Source organism: Myotis myotis, unplaced genomic scaffold (genome assembly GCF_014108235.1).
Source record: "Myotis myotis isolate mMyoMyo1 unplaced genomic scaffold, mMyoMyo1.p scaffold_m19_p_4, whole genome shotgun sequence".
Lineage (NCBI taxonomy): Eukaryota > Metazoa > Chordata > Mammalia > Chiroptera > Vespertilionidae > Myotis > Myotis myotis.
This window is the reverse complement of record NW_023416346.1, coordinates 37,752,587-37,774,148: the sequence shown is the minus strand read 5'-3', so window position 1 is coordinate 37,774,148 and position 21,562 is coordinate 37,752,587. Positions and strand designations below refer to the sequence as shown.

General features: G+C 37.5%; 1 protein-coding gene across 3 annotated transcripts in view; it reads left to right on the top strand.

Annotated features, from left to right (window-relative positions):
• Positions 1–21,188, top strand: part of LOC118653756 (X-linked inhibitor of apoptosis) — a 49,046-nt gene extending 27,858 nt beyond the window's left edge. For all 3 annotated transcript variants that reach the window (XM_036304508.1, XM_036304510.1, XM_036304509.1), the window contains 6 exons: positions 92–1,000; positions 2,544–2,643; positions 3,836–3,914; positions 5,064–5,106; positions 10,640–10,840; positions 16,820–21,188. In XM_036304508.1, coding sequence (XP_036160401.1) covers positions 124–1,000; positions 2,544–2,643; positions 3,836–3,914; positions 5,064–5,106; positions 10,640–10,840; positions 16,820–17,013 — 1,494 coding nt within the window. In that variant the 5' untranslated portion in view covers positions 92–123 and the 3' untranslated portion in view covers positions 17,014–21,188. The remainder of the gene's footprint in view (positions 1–91; positions 1,001–2,543; positions 2,644–3,835; positions 3,915–5,063; positions 5,107–10,639; positions 10,841–16,819) is intronic.
• Positions 21,189–21,562: the final 374 nt, after the last annotated feature.

Below are 21,562 nucleotides of genomic sequence, written 5' to 3'. Positions count from 1 at the left end.
TGATTTTTAGAGATTGTGTAATTTTATAAGTTGGTAATTTGTTAGTTCCTAATATCCAAAGTGATTTCCTAATGTAATGTTCTCTTTTTAGAAAAGGTGGACAAGTCCTATTTTCAAGAGAAGATGACTTTTAACTGTTTTGGAGGATCTAAAACTTGTGTACCTGCAGCCATCGATAAGGATGAAGAATTTGTAGAAGAGTTTAATAGATTAAAAACTTTTGCTAATTTTCCAAGTAGTAGTCCTGTTTCAGCATCAACGCTAGCACGAGCTGGTTTTCTATATACTGGTGAAGGAGACACCGTGCAGTGCTTTAGTTGTCATGCAGCAGTAGATAGATGGCAGTATGGAGACTCAGCAATTGGAAGACACAGGAAAGTATCCCCAAATTGCAGATTTATCAATGGCTTTTATTTTGAAAATAATGCTGCGCAACCTACCAATTCTGGTATCCAGAATGGTCAGTACAAAGCTGAAAACTACCTGGGAAACAGAAATCATTTTGCTTTAGACAGGTCATCTGAGACTCATGCAAATTATCTTTTAAGAACTGGACAGGTTGTAGATATGTCCGACGCCGTATACCCAAGGAACCCTGCCATGTGTAGTGAAGAAGCTAGATTAAAGTCATTTCAGAACTGGCCAGACTATGCCCACTTAACCCCAAGAGAGTTAGCTAGTGCTGGGCTCTACTATACAGGTGTTGATGATCAAGTGCAGTGCTTTTGTTGTGGTGGAAAACTGAAAAATTGGGAACCTTGTGATCGTGCATGGTCAGAACACAGGCGACACTTTCCCAATTGCTTCTTTGTTTTGGGACGGAATGTTAATATTCAGAATGAATCTGATGTCCTGGGTTCTGATAGGAATTTCCCAAATTCAACAAATTCTCCAAGAAACCCAGCCATGGCAGATTATGAAGCACGGATCATTACTTTTGGGACGTGGATGTACTCTGTTAACAAGGAGCAGCTTGCAAGAGCTGGATTTTATGCTTTAGGTAAACTTTACTATAAAACCAGGCTAATAAATAACTTTCCAACTATCCCAAGCTCCTAAAAAGTAAATAGATTCCTTTAGCCCCTTGAACTGGTAAATATTTAGGTACGGTCTGGCATGATCATAACTATTCTGTTAACCCTTATGTTGAATATGTAATGTAACCACTGAATTTATGTGAAAGACTACTGTATTATGAGTCATGTTTATCTTCATGTAATTGTTTTTTGGAGAAGGATGACATGCAAAAGATTATAGGTATCCCTGATGAAACAATGGGTCTGATAGTAATACTAACTATAATTTATTGGATGCTTACTCTATGTGCTCAATATGTATATTACATGCATTTTCTCTGCACCTCTCAAGAAGAGTTAACATTAGAGAGTTTAGTTTGACTGACAGTAAAATTGGTATTAAAATTGGTATCTGCCTTTTGTACGAAGATTATATTTGAAAGCTGCCCTGAACGATGCTTTATTGCTTCAAATGAGTGCATTTCAAATGTGCTACCTTAGACATGTCAGGAAGAGCCATTAGTGTGATGGCTTCAAGGGATTTTCAGAAAAATTTACACAATTATATATCTGATCCATTTACTTTAGGATTGAATAGTGCCAAAATACCAAGTATTTCAATATTTTATTTATATAGTTTCATATAGCAATCTTGAAGGTTAGTGTCATATAGCTACAACCTTAGAGAAACTTATCTTCTAACTTTATTATGCATTAAACTTTATTATTAAAGTGTCACAGTTTGAAAAGGTATACTATTGATGGCCCCAAATGGCATGTTTAAAAAAGAATGTAATAGCCCTGGCTGGTGTTGCTCAATGATTAGAGCATCAGCCTACGCACCAGTGGGTCAAGGTTTCGATTCCTGGTCATAGGGCATGTACCTGGGTTGCAGGTCTGATCCCTGGCCCCATGTGGGAGGCAACCAGTCAATGTGTCTCTCTCACATCGATGTTTCTGTCTCTCTCTCTCTCTCTCTCTCTCTCTCTTTCTCTTTCTCCTTCCCTCTCTCTCCCCGTCCAGGAAAAAATATCCTCCCTCCTCAGGTGAGGATTAAAAAAAAAAAGAATGTAACAATTGTAATTTTCCATATAAAAATTGGGCTATTTTACTTTTGTATTCTGTAAAATACCTCAAATTGAATTAGTGAATTTAATGTGTATTGCCTCTCAGATGGTCCTATCTATTACTTAGATGTGAATTTGAATGTCTTCTTTTAAGCTGTGAGGTTTTTGTGTAAATTTAGAAATGCTTATTTTCATGGTGTTAAAACGGGTTTGTTTTTTTATTTGTTGATTTTAGAGAGAGAAGGAGAGAAAAAGAGAAATATTAATTTGTTGTTCTACTTACTTATGTATTCATTGGTTGATACCTGTATGTGCCCTGACCGGGGATCTAACCCACAACCTTTGTGTATCGGGACGATGCTCTAACCAACTGAGCTACCCTGGCCAGGGCCTAAAATGGGTATTTTTGTGTAAGCTAATTGTACAAAATACATGTATTTTTACTTGTGTGTTTTCTTAGGTGAAGGTGATAAAGTAAAGTGCTTTCAATGTGGAGGAGGGCTAACTAATTGGAAGCCCAGTGAAGACCCTTGGGAAGAACATGCTAAGTGGTATCCAGGGTAAGGTAGTTAAATGTTTATTCAGTAAAAGCCAAGTTGGACAGTATGCAGTGGGAAGACTTGAATAACTTTTCACCTCAACTATTTTTGCCTTCCCATGGCTTGAAATTCACACCTGGTTTCTAAAAAATGGGGTCACCTACTTTATAGGAGAAAAACACCTAAGCCTTCTCTGGTGATGAAAACATTATTGCTTGTGTATTATATTTATGACATTCAGATGATTCTATTTCTAAACACATAAAGTATACATAGGAATGTATACTTTAGCTGTTGGAAGTAGGCTCTTTTACAATAGGCACAAGGGAGCCCATCACCAAGGAGATTCCTAAAGAACCCATCACACCCTTTAGCAAAGCAAATATTACCATTTGTCACTGATTCTAAGACACAAAATTGTGTACATTTTCAGATCATTGAAATCAGATCCATCTGGTGGTGGGCCATAAGTTAATTGGCAGCAATAGTACATAAAGCAATCATGCTTTGTACAGTCAGTGGCATCTTAGAGTGGTGATGACATACTCTAAATGTCCTGCCATTTTGCCTCTTTTTTTAAAATTAATTTATTTTTCCCCCATTTTGCCTCTTTAAAATAAAGTGACATATACTGAAGTGGTATGCATTTTTGATCTACAAAATAGTACAACTTGAGAGTAATCATTTGAAAATAAATCTTAACTTTAAACAGCTTTAACAGGAAATGTTGAAAGCCTAAAGAATTCTTTTTAAATGCACAATTGGTTAATCCTCTAAATAACATTCGTTAAGATTAACTATTTAAAACTTTGAAAATATGTTAAAGTGATAATTTAATAACTTGCTTAAAAGTTGTAAGTTAAGTTGATTTTTTTAAAAACTATTTTTATTGATTTCAGAGAGGAAGGAAGAGGGAGAGAAAGAGATAGAAACTTCAGTGATGAGAGAGAATCATTGATTGGCTGCCTCCTGCATGCCCCACACTGGGGATTGAGCCTACAACCCTGGCATTGCCCTGACTGGGAATTGAACTGTGACCTCCTGGTTCATAGGTCGATGCTTAACCACTGAGCCATGCCGGCTGGGCAAGTAACATTTTGTTTTGTGGCTCCTTAGAAATACTGAAAAGCAAGTTAATAGAATTAAAATGGTGGATATTATATCATATACTTTACTAATTTTTCAGCTACTAAAGTTTATCCTTCTTGTTTAGGTGTAAATATCTGTTAGAAGAGAAGGGACAAGAATATATAAACAATATTCATTTAACTCATTCACTTGAGGAGTCTGTGGTAAGTCAAATATTGTAGAATATATATTTTCAGGTATTACATAATTTGTTTTGCAATGATTTCTTGGTGTAAAATTCAGTGTAGTATTTTAAATTAATAATGTATGGTGAACTTTAAAGGGAAGATCTTGAAAAGTGTTTGTTATTCTTTTTGTTATTTATTTTTGTTGATTTCAGAGTGGAAGGGAAAGGGAGGGAGAGATAGAAGCATCAGTGATCAGAGAGAATCATTGATCAGCTGCCTCCTGCACATCCGCTACTGAGGATTAAGCCCGAAACCCAGGCATGTGTTCTGACCCGGAATTGAACCATGACCTCTTGGTTCATAGGTCAACATTCAACCACTGAGCTACACTGGCTAGGCTGTTTGTTATTCTTTTTTTTTAATATATTTTATTGATTTTTTACAGAGAGGAAGGGAGAGAGATAGTTAGAAACATCGATGAGAGAGAAGCATCTATCATCTGCCTCCTGCACACCCCCCACTGGGGATGTGCCCGCAACCAAGGTACATGCCCTTGACCGGAATCGAACCTGGGACCCTTGATTCTGCAGGCTGATGCTCTATCCACTGAGCCAAACCGGTCAGGGCTGTTTGTTATTCTTAATCTGAAGCAACTTTGTGAAAAGGGGATTAGGATGAACTGATTTAATATCACTAAAGGCAAAAATGGTCTTGAGGAACTAAAATACTTGCATCTCTCAATCTTTTGAAATGTGACTATTTTGTACGGTGTGTTTTATAGTCACAGTTTTAAACGGTCCTCAGACAATAATTAAAATCTCAGAAAGGTATCTAAATTGATATTGTCACCTAGGGTGGCCAAGGCATCAGTCAGTACCATGTAAAAAGAGGTCTGGAGTAGAATGGGAGACCAGAGTTGCCATTATGGTTCTGCCATGAACTATATTGCCTCAATCAAGTTGTTTATCTTCCTCATTGCCAGCTTCTTGTCTGTAAAGTGAATGGCTTGGGTTAGATGATCTTTTAACTTCCTTCTAGCTTCATCAGGCTATGCCTCTTGTGAATATTCATGTTGAATTGGAATAAAGCCAATTTTTAAATTCATGATTAATGTAACTTTTCAAATTGAGGTTATTGCCTTCTAACAAGAAGAATTTTAACTTATAATTCATATTTCTATTTTAGGGAAGAACTTCTGAAAAAACACCATCACTAACTAAAAGAATTGGTAAATATGCTTATAATAAACATACTTTAATTTCATTATTATTTATAGAGTAGAAAGGTAAACATAATCTTTCAGGTTCACCAAGGTGTGTGTATTTGAGATGAGATTGCTATAAACTTAAGTAATGACGTACCTATGTTTCAGTAGGATATTTATATATTCAGACAGAACATTCCTATGGAGGTTGTAGTTACCTTTCCAAGTTTGGAAGGAGCAGCTAACTATAGGCTGTCCATCACCACTTCTGTTAAAATCACAAAAGGAAGGGTTAGATATATTTTTGTCCCTGGAGCTTTTTCAGTTAGCCCAGATCATGAATCCAGTGCTCTACTAATGTGCCATCACCATAATTAACCCTAACCTACCTGTCTAATTATTCCATGCCGTCTTTGTGCCTTCCCCATCTTCTTTGCAGAGGATTATGGTTAATTTTGTTTGTTCCTATTACCTCACAGAGAGGTAGAAGTTTTTATCACAAAGATTATTTACTTATCATAGACATCTTTAAAACCAGAAATGTAACATGTTAAGCAAGGAAGATGTTGTTATCCCCATATTTCAGATGAGGAGAAAGAGTCAGAAAGGTTTAGTGACCTATCCACAGTTACATTACAAATCATTAGTGGAACTAGGGCTGTAAATAAGGTATTCTGAATTCTACATCACACTACAGATCTCATTCTCAACTGAGGCATCATGATTCAAATATAGTAGAAAGTTTAATTTAGAATATGTCTGGTGATTCCCCACTCCCTATACTCATAACATCGCCTGTTTAGTATCTTAAGGATTTCAAGGAAGAGAATATTTATATTCATAAATATGCTTGAGAAGGCGATCCACTTTAATGTGGGTTTTGCAATAGGAATAAATAATACAGTTAAAGAAATTACTCATTCCAGCCTATATTTTTGAAATTATCCAGAAACAAACATTCTGTAACATTTCTTGATAATCATCCTTACAATGCATACTATTCTTTTTATGAGTAATAAATTGGTGTTTTGGTTTAGGATTAATGTTTTTTTTTTGTTTGTTTTTTTTAAAAATATATTTTATTGATTTTTTACAGAGAGGAAGGGAGAGAGATAGAGAGTTAGAAACATCGATGAGAGAGAAACATCGATCAGCTGCCTCCTGCACATCTCCTACTGGGGATATGCCCGCAACCCAGGCACATGCCCTTGACTGGAATCGAACCTGGGACCCCTCAGTCCGCAGGCCGACGCTCTATCCACTGAGCCAAACCGGTCTCGGCTAGGATTAATGTTTTTAAATTGAGATGTAATTTGTTTAAAAATTTTCACCATTATAAAATATACACTTTGGTGGTTTTTAGTATATTTACAAGGTTGTGCAACCATCACTACTATTTAATTACAGAACATCACTATTATTACCCCAACAATAAACCCCATACCCATTAGCAATCACTTCCCCTTGCTGCCCCCCACACCCCAGCCCCAAACAACCACTAATCTACTTCTGTCTCTATGAATTTCCCCATTCTGGACATTTCATATTAAATGGAATTATAATGACCTCAAGGTTTCCTCATGTTATATTCATATATGTGTTTTTACTATGGTGGAAAACTGTTTTTGTATGGACAATACATCTTATTTATTAATTTGTCACTTGGTAGACATAGCTGATGCTGCTAAGAACATTTATGTACAAGTTTTTTTATGGACATGTTTTTAATTCTCTTGGGTATATATTTAGGGATAGAGTTGCTGGGTCATGTGGTAACTCTTATGTTTAACCTTTTCAGTAAACTGCCAGTGTTCCAAAGTGGCTGTACCATTTCACATTCCCACCACCAGTGTATGAGGGTTCCAGTTTGTTTCTCCACATCCTTGTTAACACTAGTTATTCTTTGTCTTTTTATTACAACCATCCTAGTGGGTGTGAAGTGGTGTCTCATCATGGGTTTTTTAAGGGAGAACTTTTTAAAATGTTTTTATTGATTTTAGAGAGAGAGAGAAACATCGATCGGCTGCCTATTGCATACCCCTACAAGGGGTTGAGCCCGCAACTCGGGCATGTACCCTGACCAGGAATCAACCAACCATCTCTTGGTGCATGGGTAAACACTCAACCACTGAGCCACACTGGCCAGGCCCTTATCAAGGTTTTGATTGTATTTCCCTGATTGCTAATGATGTTGGGCAGTTTTCATGTCCTAATTGGCCATTTGTATGTCTTCTTTGGAAAAATGTCTGTTCATCTCCTTTGACAGTTTTTAGTTGGGTTATTTGTGTTCTTCTTATTTAAAGAGAAGCCTGATACATGAAGATTCGTGCAAGAATAGGCCTTCCTTCCCCTGGCTGCTGGCATGCGGTGGGCTTGCTTGGGCAGCCTGTGCAGCGGCAGCAGAGGCGGAGAGGACTGGAAAGGTTGGGTGCACTAGTGCATTTCACTTTCCCATTGTGAAAGTGGGATGCAGCTGGCCCCCTTTCTCATCCTCTTCCTCCTCCGCCCTCCGCCTCCTGCCTCCCCACCCTCCCTCCACGCCCATTGCCCATCCCCTCTTGATTTGGCAAGATAGGGAGGAGGGAGATCTGATAATTTGGGTTACTGTGTAGGTGGCCTCTCTCATCTATTCAAAACAAAGCTGAGCTGCCTGCCGCTGCTGCCACGGCCGCCACCATTGCCCCTTGGCTGGCCCGGAGCTCCCGAGGCGTGTTAACTGCACCAAGCGAGCTCCCATACGTGTACGCGCTCGCGGGGCTGCTCCAACGGTAGGGTTTTGTTTACCAGAGCAGCGGGGCAGGGGTGGGGTAGAGGGAGACGCCAGACACCAGGAGCTACAACCTCAGGCACCAGAGAGGTGCCTCTGAGGTGAGAGGCTGGGCCACAGGGAGGCTGCAAGGATGGTTGACAGGTGGAGCACGGCAGGGAGGCCCTGAGGAGGCATGCTGCCAAGAGGCCTGGAGCGGCCGGGGGTGGGGTGAGGGGGGGCACCACCATCTTTGTTGTGTTAATTTGCATACTCGTTCCTGATTGGCCCTGGGGCATCAGAGTGATGGTCAATTTACGTATTTCTCTTTTATTAGATAAGAGTAAGAGTTCTTGATATATTCTAGCTCTTTTCATATATATATGATTTGCAAATATTTTCTGTAGATTGTCTTTTCATTCTTATTGGTGTCCTTTAAAGCAAACACGTTTCTGATTTTGATGAAGTCCAATTTATCTGTTTTTGTTTTTTGGTGTGTTTTTTTTTTAATCCTCACCCAAGGATATTTTTCCATTGATTTTCAGAGAGTGGAAGAGAGGAAAAGACAGAGAGAAATATTGATGTGGGAGAAACACATTGATTGGTTGCCTCCTGCACACGCCCGACTAGGGCCTGGTTCAAGGAGAAGCCTGCAACCAAGGTACATGCCTTTGATCAGAATTGAACCCGGGACCCTTCGGTCTGCAGGCCAATGCTCTATCCACTGAGCCAAACCGGCGAGGGCCATGGTCGGCAAACCATGGCTCGTGAGCCACATGCGGCTCTTTGGCCCCTTGAGTGTGGCTCTTCCACAAAATACCACGTGCAGGTGCGCACGTACAGTGCGATTGAAACTTCGTGGCCCACGTGCAGAAGTCAGTATTTTATGGAAGAGCCAGTATTTTGTGGAAGCGCCACACTCAAGGGGCCAAAGAGCCACATGTGGCTCGCGAGCTGCAGTTTGCCGACCACTGGGCTAGGGTGATCTGGGGTTTTTTTGTTGCTTTTGCTTTTGATTTTATATCTAAGAAACCATTGCCTAATCCAAAGTCACCTATGTTTTCTTCTAAAAGTTTTTTGGTTTTATCTCTTACATTCAGGTCTTTGATCCATTTTGAGTTAATTTTTATATATAGTATGAAGTCATGGTACATTTAATTCTTTTCCGTGTGGATATCCTGTTGTCCTTGCTTTTGGTTTTCAGCAAGTTTAGCTTCAGGTACCTGCAGAATATCCAAGTTGGTGAATATTAAAACCTGGAACTCATAAAAATGAGGGTAAAATTGTGATAGTAGAGTAAGTGTCCAGAGACATTGTAAAAAAGGGAGGAGGGTCAATGGAAGGGAATCATCAATATCTAATCAGGTGGGCAGAAGGGTCCAGCAAAGCAAACTGGAAAAAAAAAAACAGTCAAGAGTTAGTAGAACTAGGAAAGAGTGGTGTCCAGCTGACCTGGATATCTCCACCTAGAAATCTCAAGAGCAGTTTAAATTCAGCATCTCTGAAAACCACTCAGACAAATTCAACCCTGCTCTATTCCCTCCCTGTGTTAGTTAATAGTATCACAATTCACAGAGTCGATTTGTAATTTGAGTCATTTTAAGTTCTTTGTTTTCCTTAATCTCTCTACATTTAATTAATCACTAGGTGTGATAAATTATACCTTTTTAATATTGTCTAAAATCTACTGATTCTGCCCTGGTTCCTGCCCTTTATCCAGGCTATTGTAGTAGTCTCCTAAACTGTTATTCCCATTATAGCCTCCTGGCAGAATTTTTATCAAACACAAATGTTAAGTTACTTTCCTACCTAAAAAGTATCTTTTGTTACTTACCATGTAATGTTTCTTACAATCAAATCCCTTTATGTCCCAGTAAGTATCCACCCCCAAGTTATATTCTGACTTCTATTACCATAGATTAAATTAGAACCTCTTATAAATGTAATCATACGGTATGTAATCGTTTGTCTCTAGTTCATCATTAAGATGATGTTTTACTCCTGTCTATGAGATTCATCCATGTTGCTTGTGGCAGTAGTTTGTCCTTTCTTGCTGTGTGGTATGTGAATATACCACAATGTACTTAGCCATTCTAACCTGATGATGGATATTTGAGTTGTTTCCAGTTTGGAGCTATTATAAATAATGTTGCTATGAATATTCTTTTGTATGTCTTTGGTGGATATATGCATCATTTTTAATGCCCCAGAGTGTAATTGATGAATCAGAGGGTATTAATTTCTCTTTAGCACTTTCTTACATAACCGGTATTCCTACTCTGAGTATCATTAAAGTGAGTTTCTATTTGCTTCCTTGTTTTTACCTAGTTCACCCCCTTTAGCTATAGAAACTAAGTCTGAGAAATAGGAAACTCATACTTTCAAGGTCACAGACTTCCCCGTTTCCCATTATTTTTTCAAAATAATTGCTAGGGACACAGTAAAGACATTCGTTCTTTAAGTGCCTTAACTTAGTTGTTAATGAGTACATCTGATTTGGGAAATGTTTAGTTTTTTTAAGCACTTAGCCCTTATCTGTTTTACTTTATCTTGCACTATTTCATCAAGTCTTTAAACAACCTAATCTCACTTCACAGTGATACAAAATACTCACTGCATTTTCAGTTATTGTAAAATTCTGAAAGTGATCCATCAGTGCGTAAATATCTCAGAGTAATCTGGGTTTGCTGGCTTGCTTTTGGTATTTTTTCTTGCTTAAATTTTTCTTTTTAACTGTATTTTGTGTTGAGTTGTATTAATGAAAATAATTGTTTAAACTCTGTTCTTTTTGCTCACCAATTTTCATTTCAGATGATAACATCTTTCAAAGTCCTATGATACATGAAGCTATACGAATGGGATTCAGTTTCAGAGACATTAAGAAAAAAATGGAGGAAAAAATTCAGACATCTGGGAGCAACTATAAATCATTGGAAGTTCTGGTTGCAGATTTAGTGAGTGCTCAGAAAGATAGTACAGAAGATGAATCAAGTCAGACTTCATTGCAGAAAGGTATGCCTGGTTAGTTTTAAAAAGCAAGTTACACTTAATAGTACTTCATTTTATATGGTTTTGTGACCCATTCATTTCCCTCCTCTCACATACCCCTTAGAATAAACAATTTTTTGACTTTTTATTATGAAAAATGTCAAGGAGCCCTGCCAATGTGGCTCAGTGGTTAAGCATCAACCTATGAACCAGGAGGTCATTGTTCGATTCTCGGTCAAGGTACATGCCCCAGTTTCAGGCTCAGTCCCCAGTGTGGGGTGTATAGGAGGCAGTCAATCAATGATTCTCTCTCATTGATATTTCTCTCCCTTTCCCTTCCTCTCTGAAAGCAATAAATATATTTTTTTAAATGTCAAACACACTCAAAAGTGGAGAGAACAGTATAATGAGCCTGATGTACCCCAACCAGCTTCAGTAATTACCAACACTTTTCTAATTTTGTTTCATTACTTCCCCCAGAGTGGTTTTTTGTTGTTGTTGTTTGTTTGTTTTGTTGTTTCTTTGGGGTGTTTTGTGGGTTTTTTTTTTTTTTTTTGCTATAGTATTTCAAAGTAAATCCCAGACATTCTATATATTATTCACCTATAAATACTTAAATAAGTATCTAACAGATAAGGATTTTTTTTAATATATATTTTATTGATTTTTCACAGAGAGGAAGGGAGAGGGATAGAGAGTTAGAAACATCGATGAGAAAGAAACATCGATCAGCTGCCTCCTGCACACCCCCTACTGGGGATGTGCCCGCAACCAAGGTACATGCCCTTAACTGGAATTGAACCTGGGACCCTTCAGTCCGCAGGCCGACACTCTCTCCACTGAGCCAAACTGGTCAGGGCGAGGATTTTTTTATAATTATTCTTAATACTATGTGTTAGTCTGCTTGAACTGATATAACAGAATACCATAGGCAGACAACAGACATTTATCACAGTTCTGGAGGCTGGGAAGTCCAAGATCTAGGTGCAGGCAGATATGGTTCCTGATGAGGATTTTTTCCAAGCTTGCAAATGGCTGCCTTTTCTTTGTGTCCACAATGGCTGAGAGCGAACACTCTGGTTTCTATTCCTCTTTATTATATACTAGAGGCCCGGTGCACAACATTCGTGCACTGGGCAAGGTGGGGGGGTCCTTCAGCCTAGCCTGTGCCCTCTCGCAGTCTGGGACCCCCAAGGGGTCCTTAGTGCTGCCGCAGAGGCGGGAGAGGTTCCCGCCAACACCGCTGTGCTCGCCAGCCTTGAGCCCAGCTTCTGGCTAAGCGGCACTCCCCCTGTGGGAGCACATTGACCACCAGGGGGCAGCTCCTACATTGAGCATCTGCCCCCTGGTGGTCAGTGTGCATCATAGTGACCAGTCATGCAGCTGTTTGGTCGATTTGCATATTTGCTTTTTATTATATAGGATTTTGCTCTTTAACATATTTTTATTGATATCAGAGAGGAGAGGAAGGGAGAGGGAGAGGGAAAGAAAGATGGAAACATCAATGATGAGAATCATTGATTGGCTACCTCCTGCACACTTCACATTGGGGATCCAGCCCCTAACCTGGGCATGTGCCCTGACCAGGAATCCAACTGTGACCTCCTAGTTCATAGGTCAACACTCAACCAACGAGCCACACCGGCCAGGCTATACTCTATTTTACATAAAGAACAACAAAGGCTAGCTGTTATCATTGTTTGTAGAATAAGTTTATATAGTTGAAACTGGATTTAGAGTGTTCTGCAACTTTTCATATGAGATAAACATATAAAGGGGTCATATTACTAAATAGAGCTTGAATGAATGGCACCTTAATACTGTGCATCATATATAGAAAGTGTATTAAATAATGTAGAAGAGAAGCATATAACTCCTTTCAGGAAAAAAAAAAGTTTAAAAAAATACAGGTTCCTCCTTTAAGGATGACAGCTATTCTAGTGCTTGCCAGCAGCACTGAAGGTTAAAGAAAAGGTATCAGATTGAATACATTTATTATAATCACTAGAGGCCTGGTGCCGAAAATTCATGCATGGGTAGGGTCCCTAGGCCTGGCCAGCAATCAGAGCCAATCTGCAGGACGATCGGAGCCCCCTACTAGCACCTGCCTTGGCCGGCCTGGGGCCTGTGGACTGGGGGCAGCTCCTGTGTTGAGCATCTGCCCCCTGGTCATCAGTGCACATCATAGCGACTGGTTGTTCCACCAGTTGTTCTGCTGTTAGGTCGATTTGCATATTAGGCTTTTATTACATAGGATTGTTCTCTAAGCTCTTGACCACTTCTCCCAAAGGATGAGAATTTTTGTAGTACTAAATAAGCCTAAATATTTACTTCATTTTTTACGTTAAAGACCCTTGTGATCTTTAAGTTATTTCAGATGTCTTTGAAACATTACTTAAAGAATTACATGAGTCATAAAACAGTATAACATTAATGATTTTTAAAATTACATCAGTTGATGTAAAATATCCAGCAGAAAGCCTAAGACTCTTTTCCTAAAGATGCATTTATTTAAAATATGGAATAGCTCCACTTGCCTTAGCCATGGTAAAATAAATCATTTACTTTGTTATCTTTCTACTGCAGTAGAAATACAAGTGATTGTGTCACTTTTCTCTGTATCTTAACCACAACTCAAGGTATTTAAGTTTGAGAGTAAGTTGTTAGTTTTTATGTCTCAAGTTGTTGTCTGCAACAGAAGGATTTTGTAGGTTGCAATAGGAAGAGAGCAGTGGGTTCTTATTATCACAGAGACTACAAGCTAGGATGGTGAGAGAAGGAAGGTCTAAGCAATGGCAGCTCTTAGGGGCAGGGATTGCAATTTATTGGTTGACTTCTCTCCTTAGTCTCACTAAATTGAGAGGCAGGTAATTGATACTGGCTATTTTCTTATGCTAGGGTTGCTGCCTATTTCTCCTCCCAAAGGCTGGTGAAGAAAAACTGGCACTAAGAATCTTTTCATTCTAGCCTGGCCAGTGTGACTCAGTGGTTGAGCATCGACCCGTGATCCAAGAGGTTTCTGGTTCAATTCCTGGTCAGGGCACATGTCTGGGTTGCAGGCTCAATCAGCTGCAGGGGGCGTGCAGGAGGCAGCCAATCGATGTTTCTCTCTCATCAAATGTTTTAAGTCATTTAAAAATGTGTTTTTTAATTCTATACAAAATAGCAGGTGGGCTTAATTGAAGTAAAACAGGTAAAATTTTTTTTTTAGAAAAACTACAGTGCTACTGTTGCTTACTGAGAAATCCTAGATCAGCAGTTCTCAACCTGTGGGTCGAGACCCCTTTGGTGGTCTAACAACCCTTTCACAGGGGTCACCTAAGACCATCCTGCATATCAGATATTTACATTACGATACATAACAGTAGCAACATTACAGTTATGAAATAGCAACGAAAATAATTTTATGGTTGGGTCACAACATGAGGAACTGTATTTAAAGGGCCAGAAGGTTGAGAACCATTGTCTTAGATTGAATACTAGATTTTATCCCAGTGGCTGTGTGACAGAAAAAGCCCCAGTAAGTAGTCTTCTAAAAATAGCATCAGCCCTAGCTGGTTTGGCTAAGTGGATAGAGCCATAAGCCTGAGGCCTGAAGGGGGAAGCTCGATCCCCAGTAGGAGGCATGCAGAAGGCTGCTGATCAGTGATTCTCTCTCATCATTGATGTTTCTATCTCTTCTCCCTTCCTCTCTCTGAAATCAATAAAAATATTTTTAAAAGATTTTTAAAAATAAAAATAATTACATAGTATGATATATAGTCCTTTACTTTGTCCTGGCCGGTGGTGCTCAGTGGTTAAGCATTGACCTATGAACCAGGAGGTCACAGTTAGATTTTAGGTCAGGGCACATGCCCAGATTGTGAGCTCAATCCCCAGGAGGGGGTATGCAAGAGGCAGACAATCAAATGATTCTCTTTCATCGTTGATGTTTCTATCTCTCCCTCTCCCTTCCTCTCTGAAATGAATAAAAATTTAGTTTTTAAAAATTACCCTATGTTTGAGCCTATAGTTTTGATTATGCCCAGATAGTTGCCTTTGAAGAAAAAGTAGATAAAATAATCCTGTCTTAACCTTTTTAAAGCATAAATCTCAACATATCGCTCTCCAAGTTAAAACCTTCACTGGCTCCCAGGGCCCTGAGGATCAAGTTCAAACTCCTTTACATGGGTTGCCAAATATTTCAGAATCAGGCTCCTCCTAACCTTCTATAGCCTTATTTCATGCTATTTCCTCTTCAAATTCTATTCCCAAGCCTTACCTGTGGACTTGTAGGCCCTGTTCTGTCTCTTCCTTAGAGCCTACTTATGTCATTCTTCTACCTAGAACACCCTTCTTCCACTACCCCTGTCCCTCAAGGCCTCTCCCTCTCCTCAGTTTATTCCTACTCATCCTTTAGGACTCAGTTTAGGTATACTTTCCTCCAGGAGGCCTTCTCTTTATGTGTTCAAACATGTACCCACCCTTCCTGTGTTCTTCATAACACATTGTAACTACTTTTATCATCAACTGTACTATAATTTCATGTTTACTTGGGTTCCTTACTTGTCTGTGAATGATCGGGGGCCCGAGGTCTGTATATATAATTGTTGTATCTCTAGTGCCTAGAACCTAATTAAGTGTTCAGTAACTGTTGAATAAAATTAAACCACTATTTCCAAAACTTGTTTTCATAGTAGTGTTCTCCACTATTGTTAAAAGGGATGCCATGAAAAAGGAGCTCTATAGTTAAGTAGGGAAATGCATTATGAATTTCTAAGAGGGGACAAAAACTATATTATACTTCTCTGAACTTGATAGCAGTGGTTTCCAAATGCGAGTAGGTTCAACCCCAAAATTTTTAGATTCAGTGAATGGAGCCTAGAAATCGATTGTTACAAATGCTTCAAGTGATTCTCATGTGAAGCAAGATTTAGAAATGATGGTATACAATGATTACAAAGATTATTAAAGTATGTAATGCATTTGGAATAGTGCCTAGCACATGGTAATAACTGCTATATTACTGTTAACTGCTGCTATTGTTAATTGTAGTTACATAACACCACAAAACACATTTTTGTGGCATATGTGTTAACATTTCACAAAACCTGGTTTGGGAGAGGCTGAATTAAGCAAAAACTTCAATACCACTCATATGCTGATGACACCCAACTTCTATCTCTAATGCTGACTTTTGACCTCAAGATTTGACTCCCCATTGGCCTACTAGACATTTTATATAGATGCACTAGACACCTCAAAAATAGCTTGAAAATCCCAAACCTGTACCTTCTCCTGTATTTCCTATTGGCATCATCATCCTCTTGTAAGCCACACGAGAAGTCTTGAAATTAACTATATTTCTTCTTTCTTCCTCATCCCTCACCTCTAGGCAGTCACCAAATCCTACTTGTCCCACTTCAGAAGTACCCCCTCAAAGCCATCCCTCCATTTCTGGAATAAGCCATGCCCTTTCATTTAAAATATATATATATGGTTTTATTTATCTGAGAGGGAGAAAGAGATAGAAACATCAGTGATGAGAGAGAACCGTGACCTCCTGGTTCATAGGTCGACACTCAACCACTGAGCCACGCGGCACCATGCCCTTTCTATACTTTTGCATAACCCTTGCTTCTCTGCCTGGCAAATTGCTGGTCATGTTAAATGTCATTTCTCGACTTTCCACTCCCCCTCCCAGTAGCTGCTAACCCGTGAAACTTTCCCCAGTTAGTCTGAATAGAAGAACTTGTTCTCTCATCTTGTCCCCGAGCACTTTGTAGATAACTTTATTATAGCACTTATCACTTTGTCCTTTGTGCTTACCTTTACTTCCTCCACTCATGTCCTTCTCTCCTGCTAGCATTCAAGCTACTTAAGAGCAAGCAGATGCCATGTGTGAGTCATCCTATCTCCTAACTTGATTAGTACCTGGCACATAGTAGGGGTTCAAATTGTTTCAATGAATTTAAACAACTAAGAAAGTCTATAATTAACTCATTTCTTTTCTTTTTTGCGCAGAGATTAGTGCTGAAGAGCAGCTAAGGCTCCTGCAAGAGGAGAAGCTTTGCAAAATCTGTATGGATAGAAATATTGCTGTAGCGTTTATTCCTTGTGGACATCTGGTCACTTGTAAACAATGTGCTGAAGCAGTTGATAAATGTCCTATGTGCTACACAGTCATTACTTTCAAGCAAAAAATTTTTATGTCTTAATCTAACTACAGTAGCTGTGTTATATTCTTATTACTCTGATTGAATGTGTGATGTGAACCAAATTTAAATAATCAGCATTGAACTCCATTAGCATTTGCTACCAAGAAGAAAAATGTAAAACTGCAGTGTTGTAATTGGCAATCTAAAATTTGAATTTCTGGATTTTTCATAATATTAGCTATATTATCTATTTTTTTCTATTGAAACCCTAGGAGCCATCATATTATAACTGATCACAATGTGTATTTATAGTGCACTGACTTGGCTTCTAAGTGTAAGTGAATTAATCAACTGAATTTTTCATTCTTTTTCAAATAGGCTTAACATTCTATGTAAACGTGGAGATTAGAGTTAATCTCCCCAATCACATAATTTGTTTTGTGTGAAAAGGGAATGAACTGTTCCACACTGGTGGAAAGATAGAGGTTATTTTTAGATGTTAGTCTTTGTGTTGTAGATTTTGTCTATTTTAAAATTATACATACATACTTGGGTGGATGATTTTTAAAATATGATTTTGTCATTGTTAAAAGGGCATTTAAATGATAGCATGCCATCTAGCCTACGTGTATTGACATGGAAAAATGTCAAAGCTATAAATGTAAAATGCAAGTGGCAAGACACTGTGTATCAAATGAGCCAAATGAAGGTTGTATACGTTTTGTATGTGTATAGAACAAAAGATTTGGAAAGATGCACCAAACTGTTAAATATGGTTTCTCTTAAGGGGGGTGGGGGGTGGATCCAGAGGGGCTTTACCGGGGCCTTTCACTTTCTACTTTTTTTATTTTGTTCTGTTTGAGTTTTTGTAAGTATATGTTACTTTTGTAATCAATTTTTAGAAAGTATTTTATGATTTAAAGGCTTAGGCATGTTCAAACACCTGCAAAACTACTTATTGCTCAGCTTTAGTTTTTCTAATCCAAGAAGACAGGGCAGTTAACCTTTTTGGTACCAATGTGAAATTTAAATGTCTTTATGTTTGTCCTGCTTTGTGGATGAAAAATCTTTCTGAGTGGTAGTTTTCTGACAGGTAGATCATGTCTTCTTCTCTTGTTTCAAAATAAATATTCCTGATTTTGTAAAATGAAATATAAAATATGTGTCAGATCTTCCAATTAATTAGTAAGGATTCATCCTTAATCCTTGCTAGTTTAAGCCTGCCTAAGTCACTTTACTAAAAGATCTTTGTTAACCCAGTATTTTAAACATCTGTCAGCTTATGTAGGTAAAAGTAGAAGCATGTTTGTATATTGCTTGTAGTTGTAGTGAAGGCTTTCCATGTTGAGATTCTCATATCATTTTGTATTGTAAAGTTTCATGTGAGTTTTTACCGTTAGGGTGATTAAGATGTATATAGGATAAAATGTCAAGTCTTTCCTCTACCTAACTTTTTATTTTCTTGACTAGTAATAGTAGTAGATAATTCTGAAATACATGTTCTCTTAAGATCCTTAAAAACCTCTTAGAAATTTTAAAATATGGACAAGGAAAGAAGAACAGTTGTTTAAATATTAAAGATAAAATAAAACTTGAATAAGAATCAATATAGATAAAAAACAAAAGTTTTAAAATGCTTCATAGAACACCCAAGCTTTATATTACAAGATTCTCACAACAACCTGCTGTAGAGGTGAATGAGACATTTAACTACAGAGAAAAGTTGGAGAGTAAAACTTTTAAAAATTATAGTTGTATTTTCTAAGAGAAAGAGTATCTTCATTTTCCTCTAACCTCTGTTGATTATTACTTTTAGTGATATTCATTTTTAAATTGCACTGCAAATTTAAATGAGAATTTAAAAAATAATGACTGTCTTTGTTTTATTTTACTATTAGTTATATAGTCATTAAATTTTACATGTGTAGTCTAAGATTTATATTTAAATTACAAGGGGAGGAAAGTGTTAAAATTTGTAAACTGTGCTTTCAGGACATATCTGCTCCAAGTCAAGTAGTTAGTTCAATCTAGTTATTGGCCAAGGATTGAATTGTTTTAACATAAGGCTTTTCCTGTTCTGGGAGCCTCGGTCCATTAAAACTCTTCTTTTAAAACTTGTGTGTTTAGAATTAAGCAAGACCTTTTACTTCCCCGTGAGTTGTGAAATTTAATGCATGAAGCTGATGTGACTAACAAGTTTATTTTAAGAATTGTTTAGAAATGCAGTTGCTTCAGGTTCTTAAATCACTCAGCACTCCACCTTCTCATCAAAATTTTTTAAGACTTATTAATGTTTGTCTGTGTTCACACTATAAAAAGCACTGGATCCTTCCCATCTAATTGTGCAAAAAATGATCACTTGCAAGGTCAAAAATATAACTGGATCCAAATCTCTGCTTCCCCCTTTCCCAGAATAGTTCTCAGTATCTACATGTAGACATTCCTTTTCTGTATGAATTTCTTGCTAAGATTTCTAATTGGTGACCACCAATTTACTTGTGGTCATATGAAGAGTCAAGTTTTGTAATAGTTACCTTTGTTTGTAATAATTTGGTATGCTGATCAAAAGCCTTGTCTTAATTTTTAAGAAATGGCTTTAGTGTTTATAAATTCCAGTTTATTAATTAATGGCTTTGTATTGCCTTTCCTGCTAGATTTGTTTTTTTGTGTGTGGTTTTGCTTTTTTTCCCTTTGGTTAGGGTCTAAGATGGGGTAGGGTGGTTGTAGTGAGTGTGCATAATGTGACCCTGCATATTATGATCTTTTCTTGTTTTTCTTCTTATAATACTTAAATTTTGGTAGTTGTTTTCTCTTGTTTTCATTTTAGTGAATAAAATTGTTATTTTGAATTCTTTGAACTCTGAATGGGAGACTACCACCACAGCATTAGTTGCATGTATTGTACCCTTTAGATCCAAATCATTGTTTTATTTCCTGATTACTCAAGTGTTGCGTATGGGAGAAGGCAGTTGAGGGGTGGGAGAAATTGGATTGGTTGTGTATCATTTCCATTAGAGAAATAAAATGAGAGAGAATATTTGACAGATGTAGTTATTTTTAGTGAAATCTTCTTTTTAAAAAAAAGAGGTTGTCATTTCTTCATCTGTGAAAATGAGAATAATACCTAACTTATAGTTATGAGAGTTCAAGGAGATCAGGTATGTAAAATACCTGCTATAAATGTTAATTCCCTTCCTAATGCTGTTACCCTCCTGGTTTGCCTTTGACTCTGGAAATTTGAGCTAAAAGTTAGGTGATAACTCTTCAGTGACTCTTACTTCTTTGTTGTTTCTCATAGTTAAGATGTAAATTACAATAAAACAATAGGTCAAGTCCTTAAAATATTTACATTTCTTTTTTAAAAACTTGAAAATTTATCAAATTTAGGTGAACTTTCCTAATAGGAACAATTGGCTAATTCCCACCTTCATAATCAGTTTCAATTTGACCCATATACAGTACTTAGCACAATGTGAATTTCATTTGTAGCGTAATAGAATTATAGGGGTCAAAGTTAGAAGTGACCTAGAGAGTATCTAATTCTTCCCCCTCATTTTACAGATGAGGTAGTTGAGGCTCAAAGGTGAAGTGATTTGTTCAAAGTTGTATAGCTCATTAGTGGTAGCCCAGACTGGGACATAGTTTGAAGGTGAAAAACTTCAAGCTACCTTTCCTGGAAGGTATCAAAAGTTTATTTTTTCAACTATTCTTTCTTCTATACCATAACTTTTGTCACTACATATTAAATGACACTTTAATACAATAGGACAATCTTAAATACCTATATCTTCAAATTGTACAATACTACATTAATGTTTGGGTGGTAAGATTCTATTTTGAAGTCTAAAGTTTGCAGATTGTGTATAAGTATATTTTGTCATTTTGTCTATACTTAGTTACAAATTTGTGTTTTTTTTATTTGATGTAACAAAGGCTTTTATGTAATTTTTGTTAGAAGAGTTTGCATTTTTTTTGTTACTGTTATACTTTATCTAACCTGAGAGAATGGCTGATTATTATGTCGTTGTATTAGTGTTGTGAATAATCGTGTGAAATGTTTTGAAATAGAGTACTATATTTGTGAGTATGGCTTCTTTCCCATATAGTAGAAACCTTTCCATCAGTATGGAAAACTAAAAACATTACTTTCCACTGCATAAACTGGCAGTCATAGATTAAAGCTTATTTTTCTGTGAATAAAATGTATTCAATAAAGTACTATTCTTTAAAATGATCTTATTACTTTGTATATGTTGTACTTTCTCAGAAAAAAAGAAAACAGCCCTTTTAAAAATACTAAAATATAACCGAAATACACCTTATGCCATTGTGCTAGGCATTAAGGTACACAGCAAGTCATCATTTAAAAAAAGAGATATCCATTTTCACATTAATTTATAGAATTCTATAAATGCATGAAAAGTCGGGGTTTTTTTGTTTTATATTGCTTTCAGAGAGGAAGGGAGAGGGAGAGAGAGAGATAGAAGCATCAATGATGACAGAGAATCATTGATTGGCTGCCTCCTGGATCCCCCCCCCCCCCCCCGCCCCGCTTGGGACCTAGCCTGCAACCCAGACATGTGCCCTTGACCGGAATCGAACCTGGGAC